The sequence below is a fragment of the Pangasianodon hypophthalmus genome, chromosome 2 (genome assembly GCF_027358585.1).
Source record: "Pangasianodon hypophthalmus isolate fPanHyp1 chromosome 2, fPanHyp1.pri, whole genome shotgun sequence".
In the NCBI taxonomy this organism is placed as follows: Eukaryota; Metazoa; Chordata; class Actinopteri; order Siluriformes; family Pangasiidae; genus Pangasianodon; species Pangasianodon hypophthalmus.
This window is the reverse complement of record NC_069711.1, coordinates 5,588,304-5,607,602: the sequence shown is the minus strand read 5'-3', so window position 1 is coordinate 5,607,602 and position 19,299 is coordinate 5,588,304. Positions and strand designations below refer to the sequence as shown.

At 39.0% G+C, this 19,299-nt stretch overlaps 1 protein-coding gene across 3 annotated transcripts; it reads left to right on the top strand.

Moving 5' to 3' along the window:
* The first annotated feature begins 3,606 nt into the window (after positions 1 to 3,606).
* osgn1 (oxidative stress induced growth inhibitor 1) lies at positions 3,607 to 16,695 on the top strand. Of its 3 annotated transcripts, none has more exons than XM_026917461.3 (6): positions 3,607 to 3,682; positions 7,418 to 7,484; positions 7,696 to 7,832; positions 9,680 to 9,871; positions 10,388 to 10,479; positions 12,719 to 16,695. In XM_026917461.3, exons 2-6 carry the CDS (start codon positions 7,433 to 7,435, stop codon positions 13,719 to 13,721), a joined length of 1,476 nt encoding a protein of 491 aa, XP_026773262.1. In that variant the 5' UTR covers positions 3,607 to 3,682; positions 7,418 to 7,432; the 3' UTR covers positions 13,722 to 16,695. The 3 variants fall into 3 exon arrangements, with proteins under 3 accessions (XP_026773262.1, XP_026773254.1, XP_026773247.1); XM_026917453.3 differs by lacking the exon at positions 3,607 to 3,682 and adding an exon at positions 4,130 to 7,259; XM_026917446.3 differs by lacking the exon at positions 3,607 to 3,682 and adding an exon at positions 4,132 to 4,360.
* The last annotated feature ends 2,604 nt before the right edge of the window (positions 16,696 to 19,299 follow it).

Here is a 19,299-nt window from a genome sequence, read left to right as displayed (position 1 = left end):
CTCCACTGTAATATCTTACAAGTGTATAGCAAAAACGGAGGAATTGGCCTTTCCGTTCCAATACTTTTGGAGGGGACTGTAGGTTAAAATAAGCCTCAATAATGGCAGTTTCAAAAAGTTGTACAATAGAAGAATAGATATGTGGTCAGATCAAAATCAAACATTTTGGGCATGAACACTATCAGCATTTTTGACAAAAAAGAGGGCTTATTTTAAAATATGAATCATTAACTCTATGATGCATTTTTTTAAACAGCTACAGCTAGTGATCCAGGGCCTCTTTCACTAAGACCTAAGATGTTTTATCCCAAATTTGCTTGCCTCTGCCAGGCTTTTGAAACTTGGCCACAGGTGGATCTTTTAACAACAGCAACAACAGTGAGCCCAATTGTACACACTAATCAGCATGGTTATGGTTTTAGGAATCCATCATCAGTGCTTTTGCAATGGCCACCTCAGTCCCCAGATTTGAACCCCTTTAAAACCAAGATTCAGATTAAGACTCAGTCCAAATTTAAGGCAGATTAAATGCACAAACATTAGAAGAATATGAAGGAGCAAAGTTGCTCTACAAGTGTAGAGGGAAGGTGTACAAGTGCTACAAGTGTATAAGGAAGTGGTAGCTCAGTGGTTAAGACATTGGACCAAAGTGCTACATAAAACAAACACAGAACTACAGGAGACTACATATATTTACATAAAGTGCACAGTGCAAACATGTGCAGACGGCATAAGACAGTACAAAACTACCAAAACAAGACAATGGGCACAGTACTTTAGCACACAGTTCTAGTAGAAAGTGAATCAGATGACAGTAGTGCAAAAGAGTAACAATATAAGTTGCTGTAAATGTAAACATAAGGAGTAGCAGCCAGGTAGAGAGTATAAAGATTATATACAGTATAAAATAAATATTTGTAGCAGCAGAAATTGAATATGGAGATGTGCAAAAATAAGGAGTAGCAGCCACTATTAGTATTGTTATGGATGCACTGGAATCAGGTATTGGTCCAATACCATGCTCATTTACTCGTAGTCATAAAAGATGCCCCAATACAGACAGCCAATACCAGGTGATTGTACATGACGTAATTCTACTGTATGTTGCTGTGATAATCAACAGATGTCATTAAAGCATAGATGACGGAGATCTGGACTATTTCATGATTAATAACGAAAATCACACTGTGCTTTAATGCTTTAACAAAAGCAAAGCACACTGCAAACTGTTCTCTGGGAAAATATCAAGAGGAGGAACTATAGCTTCTTCCTGCTTACAGCAAGCAGGAGCTAAGAATGATGCAGGCTAGGCTAGAAAACACACAACACTATATGAGTGAAAACAACTGTTACCCAGTGTATTATTCTTGATGATCAGCTGCTATCGATCACTGATAACTAGGTATTCCAATGCAGTTCAACAAAACCCCTCTTCTCCACTGTAATCCTACTCAATCCAATATATCAAATGTAGCTGGCTCACTTATCACACCTAAAATCAACTTTTATAAAGAACAAGCCTAGTGGTGTATGTGCAGGGACACTTAGGTGTGTGTTTTTCATGGCCACTGTTTAAGCAGAAACAAACAGACATACATAAATAGTTCCAGGGCTTCCATGAAACCACACTTTTTATATGCTGTGTATAATGTATATTTATTTTAAATCATAACCTACAAAGATGTCATGATAGTATAGCCTGTAGCTGCATTGCAAAATGTTTGTAATTTATGCAACTCATTATAGACCAATATAAAGAAACAAAATAAACACAAATATACCATTTATTCACTGAACCACTGTCTCATGTCATGTCTTATTAGGTGAAAGACAATTACAGTTGGCAGATTTTTAGGCTTAGTAGAGTTACAAGTGTGAGTTCTTTTGGGTTTTTGGGCCTTTACATCCAGTCCGTTGTAAAAAAAAAAAAAAGAAAAAAAAAGAATTGCTGGAAATCGAAATTCACCTACTGATAATTGAATGCTGTAGTTGCCAAAACAGATTACATTCGTAGTACAATGTTGCTCTTTGTGCTGCCAGTATATCAGCATATATAAAGGCTGTGGGCCAAATTTTACTATTAATTTCACAGAATATCTAGCTGTAAATACAGAATATCTAACTATAAAACATCTTCTGTTGAAATGTTAGCATGAAGAAGAATCTAACATGGAGCAATGCATGCATGTAGCCTCCAATACAGCTGGCCCTGTAAATTACAGGCTGTAATCAAATTACAGTCGGACCTTATACCTGTACTCATACTTGGTCTAAAAAAATAGGTACTGATGCAACTCTAATTATTATTATTATTAAATAATATCCCCTGCAGAGACTGGTGACCACCTGAGGGTGTATTCCTACCCAGTGGCCAGTGTTCCTGGGATAAACCGCGACTTGATCAGGATAAGGGTGATTGATTTAATGAATTTGTTTTTGTTTATCAAATTTTTTAAACAACAATAATTTACATTGTTATTATTATTATTATTATTATTACTACTGTTAATAATAATAATAACAACAGTAATATTATTAAAGCTGCAAGCAGCATTTTCGGGGGCCAAGCACCCAGACTCAGCGAGCCGCACATTCACAGACGCGCTACAGTTGTTGCCTAAGCAATCACAGGAAAGCAGAGCCATAACTTTAGGCAAAGGGATTCAGAGTGATTTGTAGTTTCACTCATGATGTGTGTGTTTTGACCACGGACAGTGGTGGAATTCTCTGACTGTAGGAGGAAAGGTCTAGATGAACAAAAGGGCAGCAGGGTGGCATTGCTGCTGCAGCTGCCGCTACTTTCAGGGCTTGATCCTGAAGATACTTACCAAGTTTCATGAAGATACGTTGATGCGTTGCTGAGATACAACCTCACATCCTGTTGGTTTTTGCCAGCATGTTACAGGAGAACAGTTTTGAATATCAAAATTCCTTTGGTTAATTTTGTTCAGACAGGTCTCAAGATCATGTGAGCCAAATTTGGTGAATATTGGACAAAATTTGGAGGAGTAGCAGCAAAAATGGCAGTTAGACATAAGCATTTTTAGCATGTTGTTGTAACTTTTGACGAGCAGGTGGCGCTGGTATGAAATTTCTTGCATAGCCTCAGGTCATGTCCTGAAGATGCCTACTAAATTTTGTGTCAGTGCACAAAGTTATTGCTGAGATACAGCCTCACTTCCTGTTTGGCAGTGTCACTGTCACATTTGTCGGCTCATTACAGGCAAACGTTTGGAGTAATCAGAATTCTTTTGATAACTGTTGTGAGGCTTGCTTTGATGATGATGGATAACAAATGTAGTGATGATTAGACAAAATTTGTAGGAGGAGTAGCAAAAAATATCCAAGATGTTGGAAAATCTAATTAGGCTGTGTAACTGAGTCATAGGGTGCGTTGAACTCGATCCAGGGAATCCAGGGATGCCTGGCTTTAAACTTTGGACACAAAGCCTCACTGCTCAAAAGTTATGACCATAAACATATTTCCAAATTAGGCCAAAATTTGACCTGATGGTGGCGCTGGAGCTTTGGCAGCACTTGGCCCAAATTTGGTCAGAATGTTTCTTAGACCCTCCCCATTCAGTGTGCCAAAACTTTCTACCACACGGTTCTATGGGCTGCCATAGACACCCTGACCAGGAGGAGGAGGAGAAGAAGAAGAAGAAGGAGGAGAAGAGAAAAGGTAGAATAACAGTGGGGTGTCTACGCATCTTCGGTACTTGGTCCCCTAATAATAATAATAATAATAATAACAACAGCAGTAAACTGTATAAGTCAGCTAAATGTTCGTTAATTGAAATTGCTTTACACTTTATGGGTTAAATGGGGATTTTTTCCCGATAAAAAAATTAATAAACGCTAATGTTTATTTAGGCGTAATATGTTTTTACTTGGAGTTATAGCGCCATAATTATGGCATAAAGTCATGTCTGGCTGCGTTTTGTTAGATATTCTCTATTAATGTCGCTACTATAACGGGGTCCATAGCGTTGTCTTTCCTGATTGGTCAAAGTCAGACGTGAACCAAGTTAAGCCAATCAGCGTCGAGTGATTAGTGTGAGCGTAGAAACTGCGGTTTGACAGTGCTCTTACGTCACCCGCAATCGCACCAATCAATAGCCACAGCGTCATTACTTCACGCGAGCCATTGGTCGGGGCTGAGTGTGGCGCAGAGAGATATTACAAAAAAAAAAAAAAAGAAAGAAAGTCTCAGCAGTGGCGGAGAGGTTTGTGCTCTCGCGGCTGAGGAGCTGAGGAGTAGAGAGCGACTTCACGTGCTTCACGTGTTCACCTCGGCGTCAGTCTGCGTGCTTTACGCATCTCTAACAGGAGGGTAACGGAGGGTTCAGCGGCCTGGCCGGTAAGCGCGCGACTCTCAGCCCAGCAGCCCGGTTTCCTTCTGCTCCACATCTCACTAGCTTAGCATGTGTTCAGTCTGGCGGCTAAAACCGTCTGACTGTCGCTCCAGCGCGTGTAGTGATCAGTGTAGTGTGACAGTATGATGAGTATAAAGGCAGGTTTCAGATGCAGGAGGAAACTCCCCGCTAGCGCACAGTGTCCGCACCGAGCGCGAGGCGCAGAGCAGCTGCCGGTGTCGCGCGGATGGGTGTGAGAGCTGCCGCGTGACTCACTGGTCACGTGCTCAACCGGGAACAGTAGCGTCCGCTGAGCTGCTGTATCCTGTACAATAACTCTATAAACTTATCCTCAAATAACTACATTTCCCAGTAGTTCCGTGGGGTGAATCACTTACCTGGTAGTTACTTCAAATATTTTCTGGACCGCTGGTGGAAAACCGCTGAGTCATTTTCTGACCATGTACAGAGAGCACCCTGACTGCTGGGGCTTCCGGGGTGCTATTATTTATGAGCAGCAGAGGGAAATCAGTCATACATGCAGTTCAGTGTAGACAGTGTAGCTTAAAGCTCAGTACCGGGATTTTATTTGTAATCCCCGATACACTAGTGTGCAGTGATGTAGCTGCAGTGGCAGCTCTCTCCTGAGGAAAGAAGCGAAGTCATGGGTGAGATCTGATAAGCGCATGATCATGGACAAGACAGCAGTATGCAAGTCAGGCTGTGACGTCATCCAGCTACCTGTTGAGTCGTGTGTGCTAATTTGCATATCGCTATCTTCACCATGATCATGCAGCACTGAAAAGGAAAATGTTTCCCTTAGAAGATAATAGAGTAGAGTTTTATCAGAATAGAAAATAAATAATAGATTAGAATTTATTTCTTACAGAAGGAAGTCATCTTTGGTCATGTTACCACAAACTAAACTTTTACACATTTAGAAAATAGAACACTATCAAGAACACAGACGAAAAGAAGCAGTGAGAGTGAGTAGTCGTGAAAAATGAGTCGTCCTCAGGAAGAGCGTTTAAAATGAAGAATGGATCAGTGTGCGGCTGGGACGAGCAGAGGTGATTATTGATCAGTGAGAAACGTTGTTAATCAGTGACTGGTCACAAGCCCAGCACAGGCAGGCGTTTCACACTGATGGTGAGCGGAGTGAACCTGCTCTCTCATCTCACATATCAGCAACTGTAATGTGAGCCGTAGAGCCGTATCGAGTTCACGACAGTTACTAACATCTGCTCAGAAAGTCACTAGATTTGCCACTTGGCTCTTTTTTAAATTATCGCTAATGGATCTAAAAATTCACCAAATCTAGTTGGCACCAGCTCGTCGCTAGACGTCACTAGGCAAAAAAGGCACAGAATAGAATAGATTTTTAGAAAATAACATTGAATTAGGTCAGCAATTATAGCAAATAATAGATTAACTTGTATCTTTTAGAAAGAAGTCATCTTTTGTCATGGCACCACAAACTCAACCTCTTTAGTATTTAGCTCTTTAAATATTACTATAATTACCTATAATTTCCATCAAGAACACAGACAGAAAGAAACTGTGGAGGTAAGTTGGGAAATGGACATGAAGGAAATGCTTATGGATGAATTATATTTACAGTTAATAAAAGAAAGTTATCACCAAGAAGAGAAGTTTGAAGAAATAGGGAAAGCCAAGACTCCAGTCTGTGAGTATTACAGGAAGGCATGCTGAGCAGACTGTCAGCTGCTCACAGACTCGCTGAAAACACTGATTAATTGTTCTTAACCACAAACTGATTTCAGTGTTAAAACAACAGCTTGTTTTCAATCCGTCTATTCTCAACCAAACCGGATAGAAATCTAACGCTGATTCAACAGAGTAATTGCAGAGATGACTGAAACTGACCATAAATGAATGTGGATTTAATGTGAACTTACTATCAGGGGCAGTACATGGTCAGTACATGGTCAGTAGATAGTCAGTAAATAGTGAATCTCTTTGGGTTCACTGTGAGAGCTCATTTTACTTCTTTGTTGGGAAGAGAGGGGCTTACCTCGTCGGCTGGATTTAGACGTATGATGTTGAGAAAATGCAGCTGTTTAAAAATTTTGAGGTTGAAGAACATGAGGAAGGAAGTGGTCTCTTGAAACCTTGTGACCAAAAATGTGTAGCTGTTATTATTGCATAAGTTTAGGACCTGGATGAATGGAGTAGACTTTTGTTGCTCAGCTAGCCATAGAATTCATTTCTGATATTGAATTGCTAATGAATCAGAAATCCAAACAGTTTTTAGGAAAAGAATGAGAGTGGCTTTACAATCAAATACCAATATTTATAGTTTTTAAAACTTATTCTTCCTTAGTCAGTAGTACCTGCTCACAATCTCCTGCAGTGGGGTTCCGTTACAGAGTGCAGAACAGTGTCAGATGGTGAAATTATAAAATGACCATTGGCTCACTGTTCCTATACACAAAAGAGTAAAAACTGCTGCTGCAATCTGGCACACAAACAGACAGGCACAATAAAACACACACCCTATTCTCTTTTACACAAACAAGTATGCAATTATAACATTACTAGTTATCAGTACAGCTGATTCCCACTGTTAAAGTTTAGTTTGGGTTCAGAAAGGCTTATTAATGGACCTGGGGATTTTTCTGCGAGCAAACAGATCTTTGTTAGTGGGTTTAAAAAAGGCTCTAGAGGATTGTTTAAGTGCAATGTAAGATCTGAAGCAGCATGTTGGATAGTAGTGCTGTCCCTTTAAACTTTCTGCAAAGTCACGCTTACTGTATAATCAGTTATGCAACACCCCTTTCATGTGGGAGGATATAGGCACCAGCAGAGTGCTCTGTTTCTTCACCTCAGCTAGACTCGCTTCTCATTTTGTTCTGTGTGCACATCCCAGTGATTCTGGACATTGTAAGATTTCTGTCTGATCACTATATTTACAGAAGAAAAGCTTTGCTTTTGCAGCACTCTTCTTTCTTAAATGCAAAGTGTGACTTGTAAATGGAATAAAAAGTAACTTTAAAAGATGTTGTCTGTGACTAACTTTGCATTTCTCTGGGCTTACGCAGCTGAGTGTTTCTGCCATGGATCTGTATAATAAAGACTCAGGCGATGTCCTACCTGTGGTCATTATCGGTAAGTGTGTAATGCCTTATTTTTAAAAAGCCGAATTGTAACTCTATGGTGTTATGAAGAGTAATGTAGGTTGTAGGAGAGGAATGAAGGGAGGATTTATTTGTGACTTTTTATTTTTTCAAATTTCTCTCTTTATTGTTTTACTTAAAAAAAAAAAATTAAAGCTTGATTAACATGAAGCAAGAATAAAGAAAGTGTGTTTTTTCGACAGGCAATGGCCCTTCAGGAATTTGCCTCTCATACTTGCTATCAGGATATACACCCTACTTCTTCCCTGAGGCCTTTCACCCTAATCCAATCCTGCACAGAAAACTTAAAGAGAACTCTCATCTGTCTTTGTTTGAACAGGTAATGGAAACCTATCTTTTGGTTTTGTTAATCGTGTTTATGATTTTATTTTTTGCTTCCTTTTGGCCACCTAATTATGGTTATTTAATTAAATTATATATATTAGCGTGTATTGCATGTTCTTAATTTTTAAGGACCATTTGGTTGCTGTTTGTCTAGGTGCTTGTGAGCTTTGTGTTCTGTTTGCTTGCTGTAACAAGGTGTGATCCTTACAGGATAATAATAAAACCATTTATATTATTTATATACACGCAGCTCAAGAATTATTGGTATGCTTGGTAAATGTGGGTAAAGATATTTTTGTGGTTAATTATTATTAGTATTTAATATTAATGAAATCTAACCTTTAATAGAAGTAAATCTATTCTTAAAAGCCTCATGGAAAAATATTTTTAACAAATCCATGTCACAGATGTTATCACTCCTGCATTTAGTGCTTTGAGTAACCTCCCGTTGCCAACATAGCATCATGGAGCCTTTTATAATGCTTGATGAGTTTTAAGAATACAGAGCAAGGAATCTGAGATGACTCTTTAACACAGACTCTCTCCAGATCCTCCAGGCTCTTTGGTCCTCTCTTGTGGACTCTGCTCTTCAGCTCGGGGTTAAGCACAGGGGACACTGGTCATTTAGCCATTTCTGTGTGGATTTGGATATGCGTTTTGGTGTAATATGATCAGATCTACATGCTGCCAAAAAAAGGGAGGTTGGCCAAGGGAGGTTACTCAAAGCACTAAATGCAGGAGTGATAACATCTGTGACATGGATTTGTTAAAAATATTTTTCCATGAGGCTTTTAAGAATAGATTTACTTCCATTAAAGGTTAGATTTCATTAATATTAAATTGGCAGGATCTCAGTGAGGGGAAAATTAAATCTGTTACCTTTATGTAAAGAGTTGGAATGTGATTTTGTACACTATATGGCCAAATGTTTGTGGACACCACGCCCAACATCACACCCATATGTGGGCTTTCCCCAAACTGCTGCTGTAAAGTTAGATGCACACAATTGTATGAAATGTCTTTGTATGTTGTATACAGTTTCCCTCCACTGAAACTAAAGGGGCGTAACCCAAACATGTTCCAGCATGACAATGTCCCTGTGTTCAAAACGAGCTGTATGTTTCGTCATTTACACTGTTAGCAGTGAGCCATCTCGTCCACAGACATACGCTAGGGTTTTTTTTGTTTTTTTGTTCAATATTTGTGAGGGCTGTCAGGAATATGTGATTATAATCGTGTCCCTTTACTTTGTTACAGCAAGTTTAATGCATGCAGGCATGTAGAGGATGGAAGATAACAAAGGATGAATAAAACAAAATGGAAATATGATTGTTTTAGATTAAATGATCATTTAAGCACTAATTATGTTTAGTTAACCAGCGTGATACTACTTCTATCTGACTAAAGTCTGAATCCGACACCCTGCTCTATGATAACACTACACGCTGTAGGCGTGTCACAGCAAGTAGAAGCTTTCACTCAGGAGTTACGGCTGATGATTTAATAAAGTTATTTTAAACTGAGATTAAGAATTTGCTATTTTTAATTTCTCATCCTCGGCTCCCTTACAGTAAGAAACAGTAACGCTAAAGATACAGATGTATTTTTGTTCAGGAAAGCCATGCATAATTAAAAAAAAAAATGTTAATTAATAAAAAAAATACAGTAATTGTTGAATTAATTTTTCATTAAAATTCAGAATTTTAGGATAAAACAAAGTATATTTATATAGCACTTATGTGGCCTTTATCTAGGGGGAAAAAAACAAATGTTAACGTTTGTCTGTACAAGTAGGTTTTAGGGCACCATATATCAACTACTCGATTAATCCAATGTGCTTAGGATCTGGAGTACCTGTGTGAAGGCCTGGAAGGCAGATCATCAAATCCTTTAGCTGTACTCTTTGATTCATTGCTCCTACCGGACAGTGACTTCGGATTGGACTGTGCCTCGCCGTTGGTATGGCGGTATGAGCCGGAGAGAGCCATGACCCATCTTGTGCTTGGAAAAGGACCACCTGGAGGAGCGTGGCATGTAAGTGACTACAGGAAAAGTGGAGGCTAGTTTAACTTCTTTGCATTGTTTAAGAGGGGAGACAGACTGCAGGTGTTGCTGGCATCTTACGGGTGGATGCACCTAGGAGCTGGAAACAATAGTTAGCCTGCATCACTTCAAACCAGAACGAACACAATGCAATAATGGTTAATATTTAATTTTAATTTTGTTTATATGGCAATCTTTTATTTCTAATTTCATTTTCTTCTTAAATTTTTCAAATTTAACATTAAATTGAATTTCACAGGGAGTTTTGGGTTTTCTCATGAAACTTCCCCCAGGATCTGAGCCAGTCATTTCAGGCATATGGAAATTGCCAGTTAAGGATTTAGAAGCTTCATTGAAAGATTTGGTTCTTTTGGATTCCTTCAGTCTTTAATCCCAACAAATCTCTGCCACACTTATTAAATTAAAACAACTGCACAAAAAAGCTGATCAAGGTTTTTATGGCCAGCAATTTCCACTCTTAAAGAAATGCTTCTCTTGTTCCTACAGGCCATGGAGGGATCCATGTTAACACTTAGCCTTGCCAATTGGATGGAGCTTCCTGGCCTCAAACTGAAGGACTGGATGAGAGAGAAACGCAGGTATGAAGGTGTTTTCGGGATCTGTACAAATAGGAAAGGATCTTTGATCAGTACTTGGAGAGAACTTTCAGCTTTCAGTACGTTGGTTCGTTTGTATAAAGTGAGGATTAGGAGTTATGCTGCCTTCAACTTAACTCAAAAATGGGAATTTGGAGCTTGGAATTACGTCATTTTCAACTTCCGTGCATTTGAGCTACAACGTGGGGAAAAACATGGACGTCTTTTGTTAGCAACAAGCTAGCGAGCCAAATGTGAGGAAATTGTATAGTCAAAATGTATAGTCAGTGTTAAAGATTTAACAAGCTAATATGTCTGTATCTAAAGTCAACTGATCTAAAGTCTGGCCCACGGCTTCTCTATTAGAATGTATGATAAGTGTAAGACAACACGTTGCAATTTTTCGTGAGCAGGAAACCAATAAGCTAGGAAAACCTTTCATAAATTCTTGAAAGAGTCCTTAACTAAAACAGTGTCCTTAACTACAACAATGTATTCAAAATGACAATTTAATTTATGATTGTTAGTTTGTCCGATTACTTATGGTCCCTGAAATGGGGGAATTTATTAGGAACACCTTTATTAATGCAATTATCTAATCTAATAATTATCTAATCTTGTGGCAGCAGTGCAATGCATAAAATCATGCAGTTACGGAATGGGGAAAAGAATGGGGAAAAAATGTGATCTCATGATTTTGACCATGACATGAATGTTGGTGCCAGATGGTCTGAGTATTTGTACAACTGCTGATCTGGGATTTTCATGCACAACAGATTCTAGAGTGTACTAGGTAGATTAAAGAAAAAACACCCAGCGAGCAGCAGTTCTGTGGGTGGAAATGGCTTGTTGATGAGAGAGCGCTCAGGAGAATGGCCAGTCTGGTTCGAGCTGACAGAAAGGCTACAGTAACTCAGATAACCAGTCTGTACAACTGTGGAAAAGCATCTCAGAATGCACAACATGTCAAACCTTCAGGCAGATGGGCTACAAAAGCAGAAGAACACTTGGGGTTCCACTTCTGTCAGCCAAGAACAGAAAGCTGAGGCTGCAGTGGACACAGGCTCAGCAAAACTGGACAGTTGAAGACTGGAAAAATGCAGCCTGGTCCGATGAATCTCGATTTCTGCTGAGCCACACAGGTGGTTGGTTCAGCCTTGTGTTAACAGTAGTGTGGGGAATGTTTTCCTGGCACACTTTGGGCCTGTTAATACCAATCAATCATCGCTTGAATGCCACAGCCTATTTGAGTATTGTTGCTGACCATGTGCATCCCTTCATGACCACAATTTACCCGTCTTGTTATAGCTACTTCCAACATGATAATGCACCATGTCACAAAGCAAAAGTCATCTTAAACTGGTTTCATGAACATGACAATGAGCTCAATGTTCTTCAGTGGCCTTCCCACTCAGCGGATCTGGGATGTGGTAGAATGGGAGATTCGCAGCATGAAAACACCTGAAAAAATGTCAACATGGACCACATGTTTCCAACATCTTGTGGAATCCATGCCACAGAGAATTGAGGCCCTACCCAGTATCAGTATAATGTTTCTGATAAAGTGCTCAGTGAGTGAGTCAATGACCTTGAGTATTTTGATGAGGTCTAATCTGGCCCCTTTTTTAAAAAAGCTTGGACACGCTTGATCTAAAGCAAATACTTGTATATACAAAATAGCTCATTTTAAAGATAAGAAGTGTTACTTTGTTTAATTGTTCATGCTCTGAGCAGACATGATCACTTGATGTCACTTGCTGAGCTCTGAGTTGAGGAGACCATCCCCAGTTTCTGCGTAGGAATTCCGAGTAGAGGGGGCATCTTTCTTTGGGTTTTCCTAGTTGGAGGTCAGAAATTACGAGTTACGAACTTTAGTCAAATGCAGCATTAATCCTAGGAGTAAATCTTAAGCATCAAGTACAACAGTTGCCTTGTCATAAATCGATTAACCACACCCCATTTTGATGATATGAGCCAAAGGAAGTGCACAAGAAATAGGGTAAGCACAATACCAGGATACACAAAGTAAACAGGTCTTAAAACTGGAGCTATTAGCCAGGATTTCAGGATTTAATTTGTTGTTGTACTTTTTTAAATATTGTTTTTTATTATATTGTTTATGAGCATGCTACATTTGATATGCTGAGACTAAATCATTTATCACCTCTTGTATTGTGTGTATGTGCGTGTGGGGGTATGGTTTTATTTATTTACTTATTTATTTATTTATTCATTTTGTTAGGAGTGTTCGCAATGACCGTGCCACACCAGCAGATATCGCCTCCTACTACCAGCACTATGTGAACAAAATGGGCCTGAGTAACAACTTTGCCCATGGTACCACAGTCACCTCAGTGCAGCGCGTCCCTCTGGGCCCAGGTCACTCTGTCTGGCACATCCAGGGCACACAGAGGTTAGACAGTGGAGATGAGATGCCCTTCTCGGTGCAGGCAGAGAATGTAGTGCTGGCCACAGGCACCAATGATGCCCCAGCCCGCCTTGGAGTTGAAGGAGAGTCACTACCCTTTGTGTGCCACAGCTTTGGTGAGTTTGAGATGGTCATCTCAAGTGGACGCCTGTGCAAATCATCAGAACCTGTGCTGGTGGTTGGAGCAGGCCTGACTGCAGCTGACGCCGTTCTATGCACCCACCACCTCAACGTGCCTGTATATCACGCATTCCGCCGAGGTGTCTTGGACCCAGCACTCATTTTCAACCAGCTGCCCCGTGTCCTCTACCCCGAGTACCACAAAGTGCACCAGATGATGAGCCAGCAGCAGTACCAGCCAAGCCATTCGGTACCCAGTTTACTTTCCCAGCAAGTGGCATCACCAGACAATGACTACACTCAGTCGTCCTGCTCCTACCCTGGGTATATGAGCTTCCCGAAACACCGTGTCGTGTCTTTTAAACCCAATGGCAAGTGCGTCCTGGAGGTAGAGGGCGGGCAGCATGTGGTGCTGCAGGTATCCTTGGCACTGGTTTTGATTGGCTCGCAACCAAGTCTTTCATTTTTGCCTGAGGAGGGACGGCAACTGGGGTTGGAGCCGGGACAACCAATCAGCTGTCGGCGAAACCCAATTAAGGTGGAGCCGTATACCTATGAAAGTGTGCAGGAAGCGGGACTGTATGCCCTGGGTCCTCTGGTAGGCGAGAACTTTGTGCGCTTCCTCAAGGGTGGTGCACTGGGCACTGCATGCCATCTAATGCAAAAAAGGAAGCAAGAGGAGGGCAAAAGGCAATGACTGTCCTATAATAGCCAAGATGTAGAGGAGAGGGAAAAAAATGAGAAAAGTTGGTATAGGTTGGATAGGTGGTTATCTTGTACCCACTCAGTTCTACAGACAGTCCAGCGGATATTTCAGTCTTTACCTGCTCACAAAAAGGAAGTGAATTAGTAAACACTGTTGAGGGGTCTTTTCTTGTTAATGAACAATGGGCCTCATTTACCAACCTTTTAGTAAAGTTGTGTGGAAATGTTTGCATAAGCCAAACCAAACAAATAATTTCCACCGGCTTTAAAAAATATTCAAAAACATGAGTTTACTTTGTACCTGCGTGTATGTTGATCAATACCAATCACTCATAAATTACCAGGCATGTACACAGCACAGTTGATTTGCATATAGTGACGCCCACAAATCTCCATAAAAGGCAAAGTGCGTAGTGCTAAAATTACGAGTGAGCACCAAAGTCACGTGTGTCACGTCTATGCACCGTAAAAGTCTGGAGCCACATTACAAAAAAGGTGAATTTGATGTGAATTAATTGAGGTGAAAAGAAAAGGATTTGGCATGAAATCAGAGAAATTGTATATTTAATGTAGCCAGGTGATCATGGACACCAAGCACACTACACAGGCAAACTGCAATAAATGATTATTATTATAATCATTTTTTTAATTAAAGCATCTTGTCTACTGTTAGCCAGAAATCCCTCACACCAGTGTGCTCTCCCAAATGCAGAGGAAGTCTGATGCTGGCATGCAGCATTCCAAGACATATCAGATCGCTCACTCCTCAGTCACTTAGTGCTGGTGGCAAACGGCCCTGAGCTGCGGGCTGAGCCACTACAGCCCACCCTCCTTTTACTCAGCAGCATCTCTTCTTCATTGAATGACTAGTCTAATTTGGTTTAATGGTCTAAATTTATAGGTATATCTTGGCTTGCTTTCAAAATTTCAGATTTTTTTATATTGTAATATTTATTTAATTACCCTGACTAATATTTATGATTTATTAATAAATCCATCTGTATACAGTATGATAAATGAGGCCCAATGAGCGGCTAGACCAAATGTCACTAAAATTGCTGAAAAATGTGGTTCATTTAAAGCAGAAAGGGTGCAGGAATGTAAAAAAGGAAGCAGGCAGCAGTTAATTTTGAGTTTCATTATGTGCACTTAACCCTGCAAACCTAGAGCCATCAGAAAACTAAAAAAAAAAAAAAAAATCGCCTTTAAGGAACTGGTCGTTATTAAGTAGCTCTCACACAAACTGTTTTCTGTCTCGGCCCCGCAGTCCTCGTTTCTGATTGTGCTCACACGAGAGTAGAAACTTCCCATGTGGGCAGCTTTTTATGTTTTTTATGTTTCGAGTTCGGCCAGTCCTGAGCTGGTCCTATCTAAACAGTTGAGGATGATCTGGAATGTATCTGATGATATTCTGATGATATCCTTTCTCTAACCAGCTTCACAGTCTACTCTGAGCATGACCCATAGCAAGAGAAAGCGCAAAAGAACTGGGAGAAGGAAAAGTATGAGAAATAAGAATGGAAGGCATGTTAAACATGTTGACAAGAAAGAATGAACTGCATTCATAAAGAAATGATGAGTGTCATGAAGAGGAATGGAAAGCATATTATGTATGTTTGGACTTGGAATGTGGAACATGTTTCGAAGTAAATGCAGCCCAAGATACAGCAGTTAGTTTCTTGATTGCTGTGTGAACTCACTGAGACAGATGTGCTAGATTGTGTGACACAGCATCTGTCAATGGTTTGAGCTGCTGTACTCCAAGAAATCAGGGATTTAATTTATTTTCTTTTAACAAATCTGCTAATGAAATTGTTTGGGAACATGTAATTTCCTATATATGTTTGTACTTATGATGGATTTTCCAAGGAAAATGTATATCCTTGCTATGGAACTGAAGTTATTTTAAAGACTCCATTTCTAAAGTAGTAATGATAGACAACAATAATTCTTCACATGAAGAAAATTGAAATTTGCCAAGCAAATTAGGTTTTGTATCAGTCTTGGTACTTTTTTCATTTATTGGTTAAAAGTATGAAATGTATTAAGTATGTCTAGAGAGAGTCTAGCCTGAAACACCATGCAGTCTCAAAAGTATGTTTGTCATATGCGTGACTAATGCTACATGGTTTTCTAATTAATGAGAAGTAAAATATCCAGTAAATAACCAGTATTTACAGTTGGCTAGAATTTGACCTGCAGTCTAGCCAATTATGTTTGCTACTGGAATCAGTGCTAGTCTAACTTGGCACTAGCAAAGAAAACAGACTAACTTCGTTAAATATAGCCAGTTAGAATTAGCAGATTAGCTAAAATAATCTCACCAAGCTTCTTCAAATGAAAAGGCGTTCATGCCTTCCTAGAAGGCTAGTCTTTTCTTACTTCAGCAAATTGAAACATTTTATTGTTTCAGTCTAAGCCCAGGGGTTTCAACGCTGCAGTGTGTGGTGTTTAATACGTCTTCAGACACACACTGCTAGTTGTAGCGTTCACTATATTGTGTAGCATGTAGAAGGTCACAGCAGATGACGAATGGGCACAAGAGTATTTTCTACTGAAGTTGTACTTGATTGGATGCTTTAAACTGAAATGTGAATAAAATCTGCAGGAACCCATTCTACTGGCAGTCTACTAGCAGTCATCGGCTGGATGAGAGAAGAGACCTTTGAGATTTGTACAAGTACTTTGAAGGTCTAAATAAAAATGTAAGGAGTAAAAAGTAATTTTTTTTCCTGTGAAAACATAAAAAGTAAGAATTTCAATAACATTCAAGTAAAGAATAAAGATCCCAAAATAATGCTTAAATATAGAAACAAAATACTCAAATATTTTTCCACTCCTGTTTGTTTTCTACTTTTCATGAAAGCTGTGAAGTGCCATTGATCAGGCTGTGTTTACAAGTAGAATATCTACTGTGTATCTATAGTCAGTAACGCATGTAAAATATAATGATGTATTTGTATTAATTTACACTAATTGCAGTGTATTACTTTATAGTACATGCCCTTTGAGAGTGTACATCTAGTAGGCTTCCAGATTACAAAAAATGCATTTGGGCCAATTTTGCTAATTTGATATTACACATTCTTTAGAAAACTCATTTTTGGACTTGATTGTGAAAATGATAGTGTCCAGTTTTAAGACAAACAAGATAAAGCACTACTTACCACTTGAGACACATAGTTAAGTAGTTACTTTACTAATAACACAAATATGAACATTAACATGAGCCTGTACTACTTCCTAAGCACAACTGGACCTGTTACGTTAATGTCGCCTGGTCTAACTACTGTGTACATCCAGTTTATGTAATATATTTCACCCAAAAAAGCACACATCAGTTGTGTGTGATTAAATAATACATTTAAGATTGGACAATTTTCAGCTTGCCATTGATATTGTGGACGCCTTATGCAATAAGCAAATGCAATATGTAAATGCCTTCTTCTGAATGAAGGGAGAGGATCAGGACATTCTTTATGTGGAAATTCATTTTCACTTTAAACAAAGTTGCATTCATAAATAAAACTCAACCTTTTAAAATCTTTGTTTAAAACAGTAATTTATAAAGGGCACAACATTTAATTAAAACATTCCAAATGAGATACACTTCTTGAGATTGTGCACTTACTGAGATACAGTGTCCTTATGTTTGGATAAATGACGATACAGTACTTATTGTTGGTCACAACATATTTCTGGCATTTCTTGGTTTAATGTTCATTATGTAAAGGGTGTGTAGGTGATGAAAAGTTGAGATGAACAACTTCTTATTATAAAATGCAAATTAATTTATATAAATGATAAATAGATGACTGCATGTTTTTACTCGAATATCATGGTTGGGTCTTCCATATACACATTTTATGTTTCAGTTGTTAAATATTGTAGCCTTAGAAGCAAACTTGCCAAACACTTTCATCACATTTATGTGCTTTGATCGTTTAACTTTGTAAAATATAAATTGAAAAAAGAAAGTCTCATGTGTCTATATTTTGTGTTTCAGTCTCCAAATATGTGATACTGTTTGTTAGAAGGTACCTTGAAGGGCTCTTTCATATTACAGTGTATGTCAAATGCATATAGTGACACTCAATAACATTTTATACTGTATACTGGAACCAGGTGATCACTGTAGACTGACTGTCTAGACAGATGATCCAAAACATTCTGTTATAATGAATATTTCAGTGAGTCACAAGTTTCTGTAGCTCACTGTAGCTTATGTTCTAATACAAGTTCAAGTTTCAAGTGGAGTTTATTGTCATTTTAGCCATATACAAGTACATAGTGAAACGAAACAACGTTTCTCCAGGACCAAGGTGCTACATAAACAACACAGAACTACAAGGGACTACATAATTTATACATACAAAACTATTTAGTCATATATAGTGCCTTTTTTTCCCCAAAAAACACTTGGCTTGTTATGCCCACACTTATTGGCCAGCTGACAGGGGTGCAAACAAAAGTACAATTAGCTTGAAGTGCATTTTCAGATCCATTGGTTATTAAACAGTACAAATACATACAGTCATGGGGGAAAAAGAAAGTACACCCTCCTTCAGTTCTGTGTTTTTATTTAGCAGGGCCTAAATAACATTTGTGTAGTCCTCACCAAATAAACAAATAACCTCAGATGAAGAAATAACTTCAAATAAACAAATAACCTCAGATGACAACAAAAAACACAAAAGGTTTCAACATATAGTCTTTTTTCCACAAAAAAATATTCCAATATTCAGAAACCAGGTGGGGAAAAAATAAGTACACCCGATAATTCAGTAACATGTAGAACCACCTTTAGCAACAATACCTTAAAGTAAACATTTTCTGTAGGAGTTTATCAGTCTCTCACGTTGTTTTGGAGAAATTTTGACACACTATTCTTTACAACATTGCTTCAGTTCATTGGTGTTTGAGGGCATTTTTTATACACAGCTCTCTTAAGATCATGCCACAGCATCTCAATGGGGTTGAGGTCTGGACTTTCAACTTGGCCATTCCAACACCTTCATTTATTTATTTATTTATTTTTTATTTTTAGCCATATAGATGTTGATTTGCTAGCATGCTTAGGATCATTGTCCTGTTGACCCAATTTCAGCCCAGCTTCATCAGCTGGACAGATGGCCTCACATTTGTCTCAAGAATATTCTGGTATAAAGTGGAGTTCATTGTTGTCTCAATGATTGCAAGTCTCCCAGGTCCTGTGGCTGCAAAACAAGCCCAAATGATCCCCCCTCCACCACCATGCTTCATGGTTGGTATGAGGTGTTTGTAGCTATACACTGTTTAATTTTCACCAAACATCTCCACCTTGGTCTCCAAAAGGATATTGTTCCAGACCTTTTGCGGTTTGTTCAGATGCAATTTTGCAACCCTAAGTCATGCTGCCATTTTCTGCCAGGGTGTTTTTCCTAGCCAACCTTCCATGAAAGCCATACTTGTTCAGCCTTTTTCTGATGTGAAAATGTGCTGTCATGAACATTAACAATTTACAAAGGCCTGTAGGTCACATGAGGTACATCTTAGGTTTTTCTTATATCTCTAAGCATTAAACTCTCTGA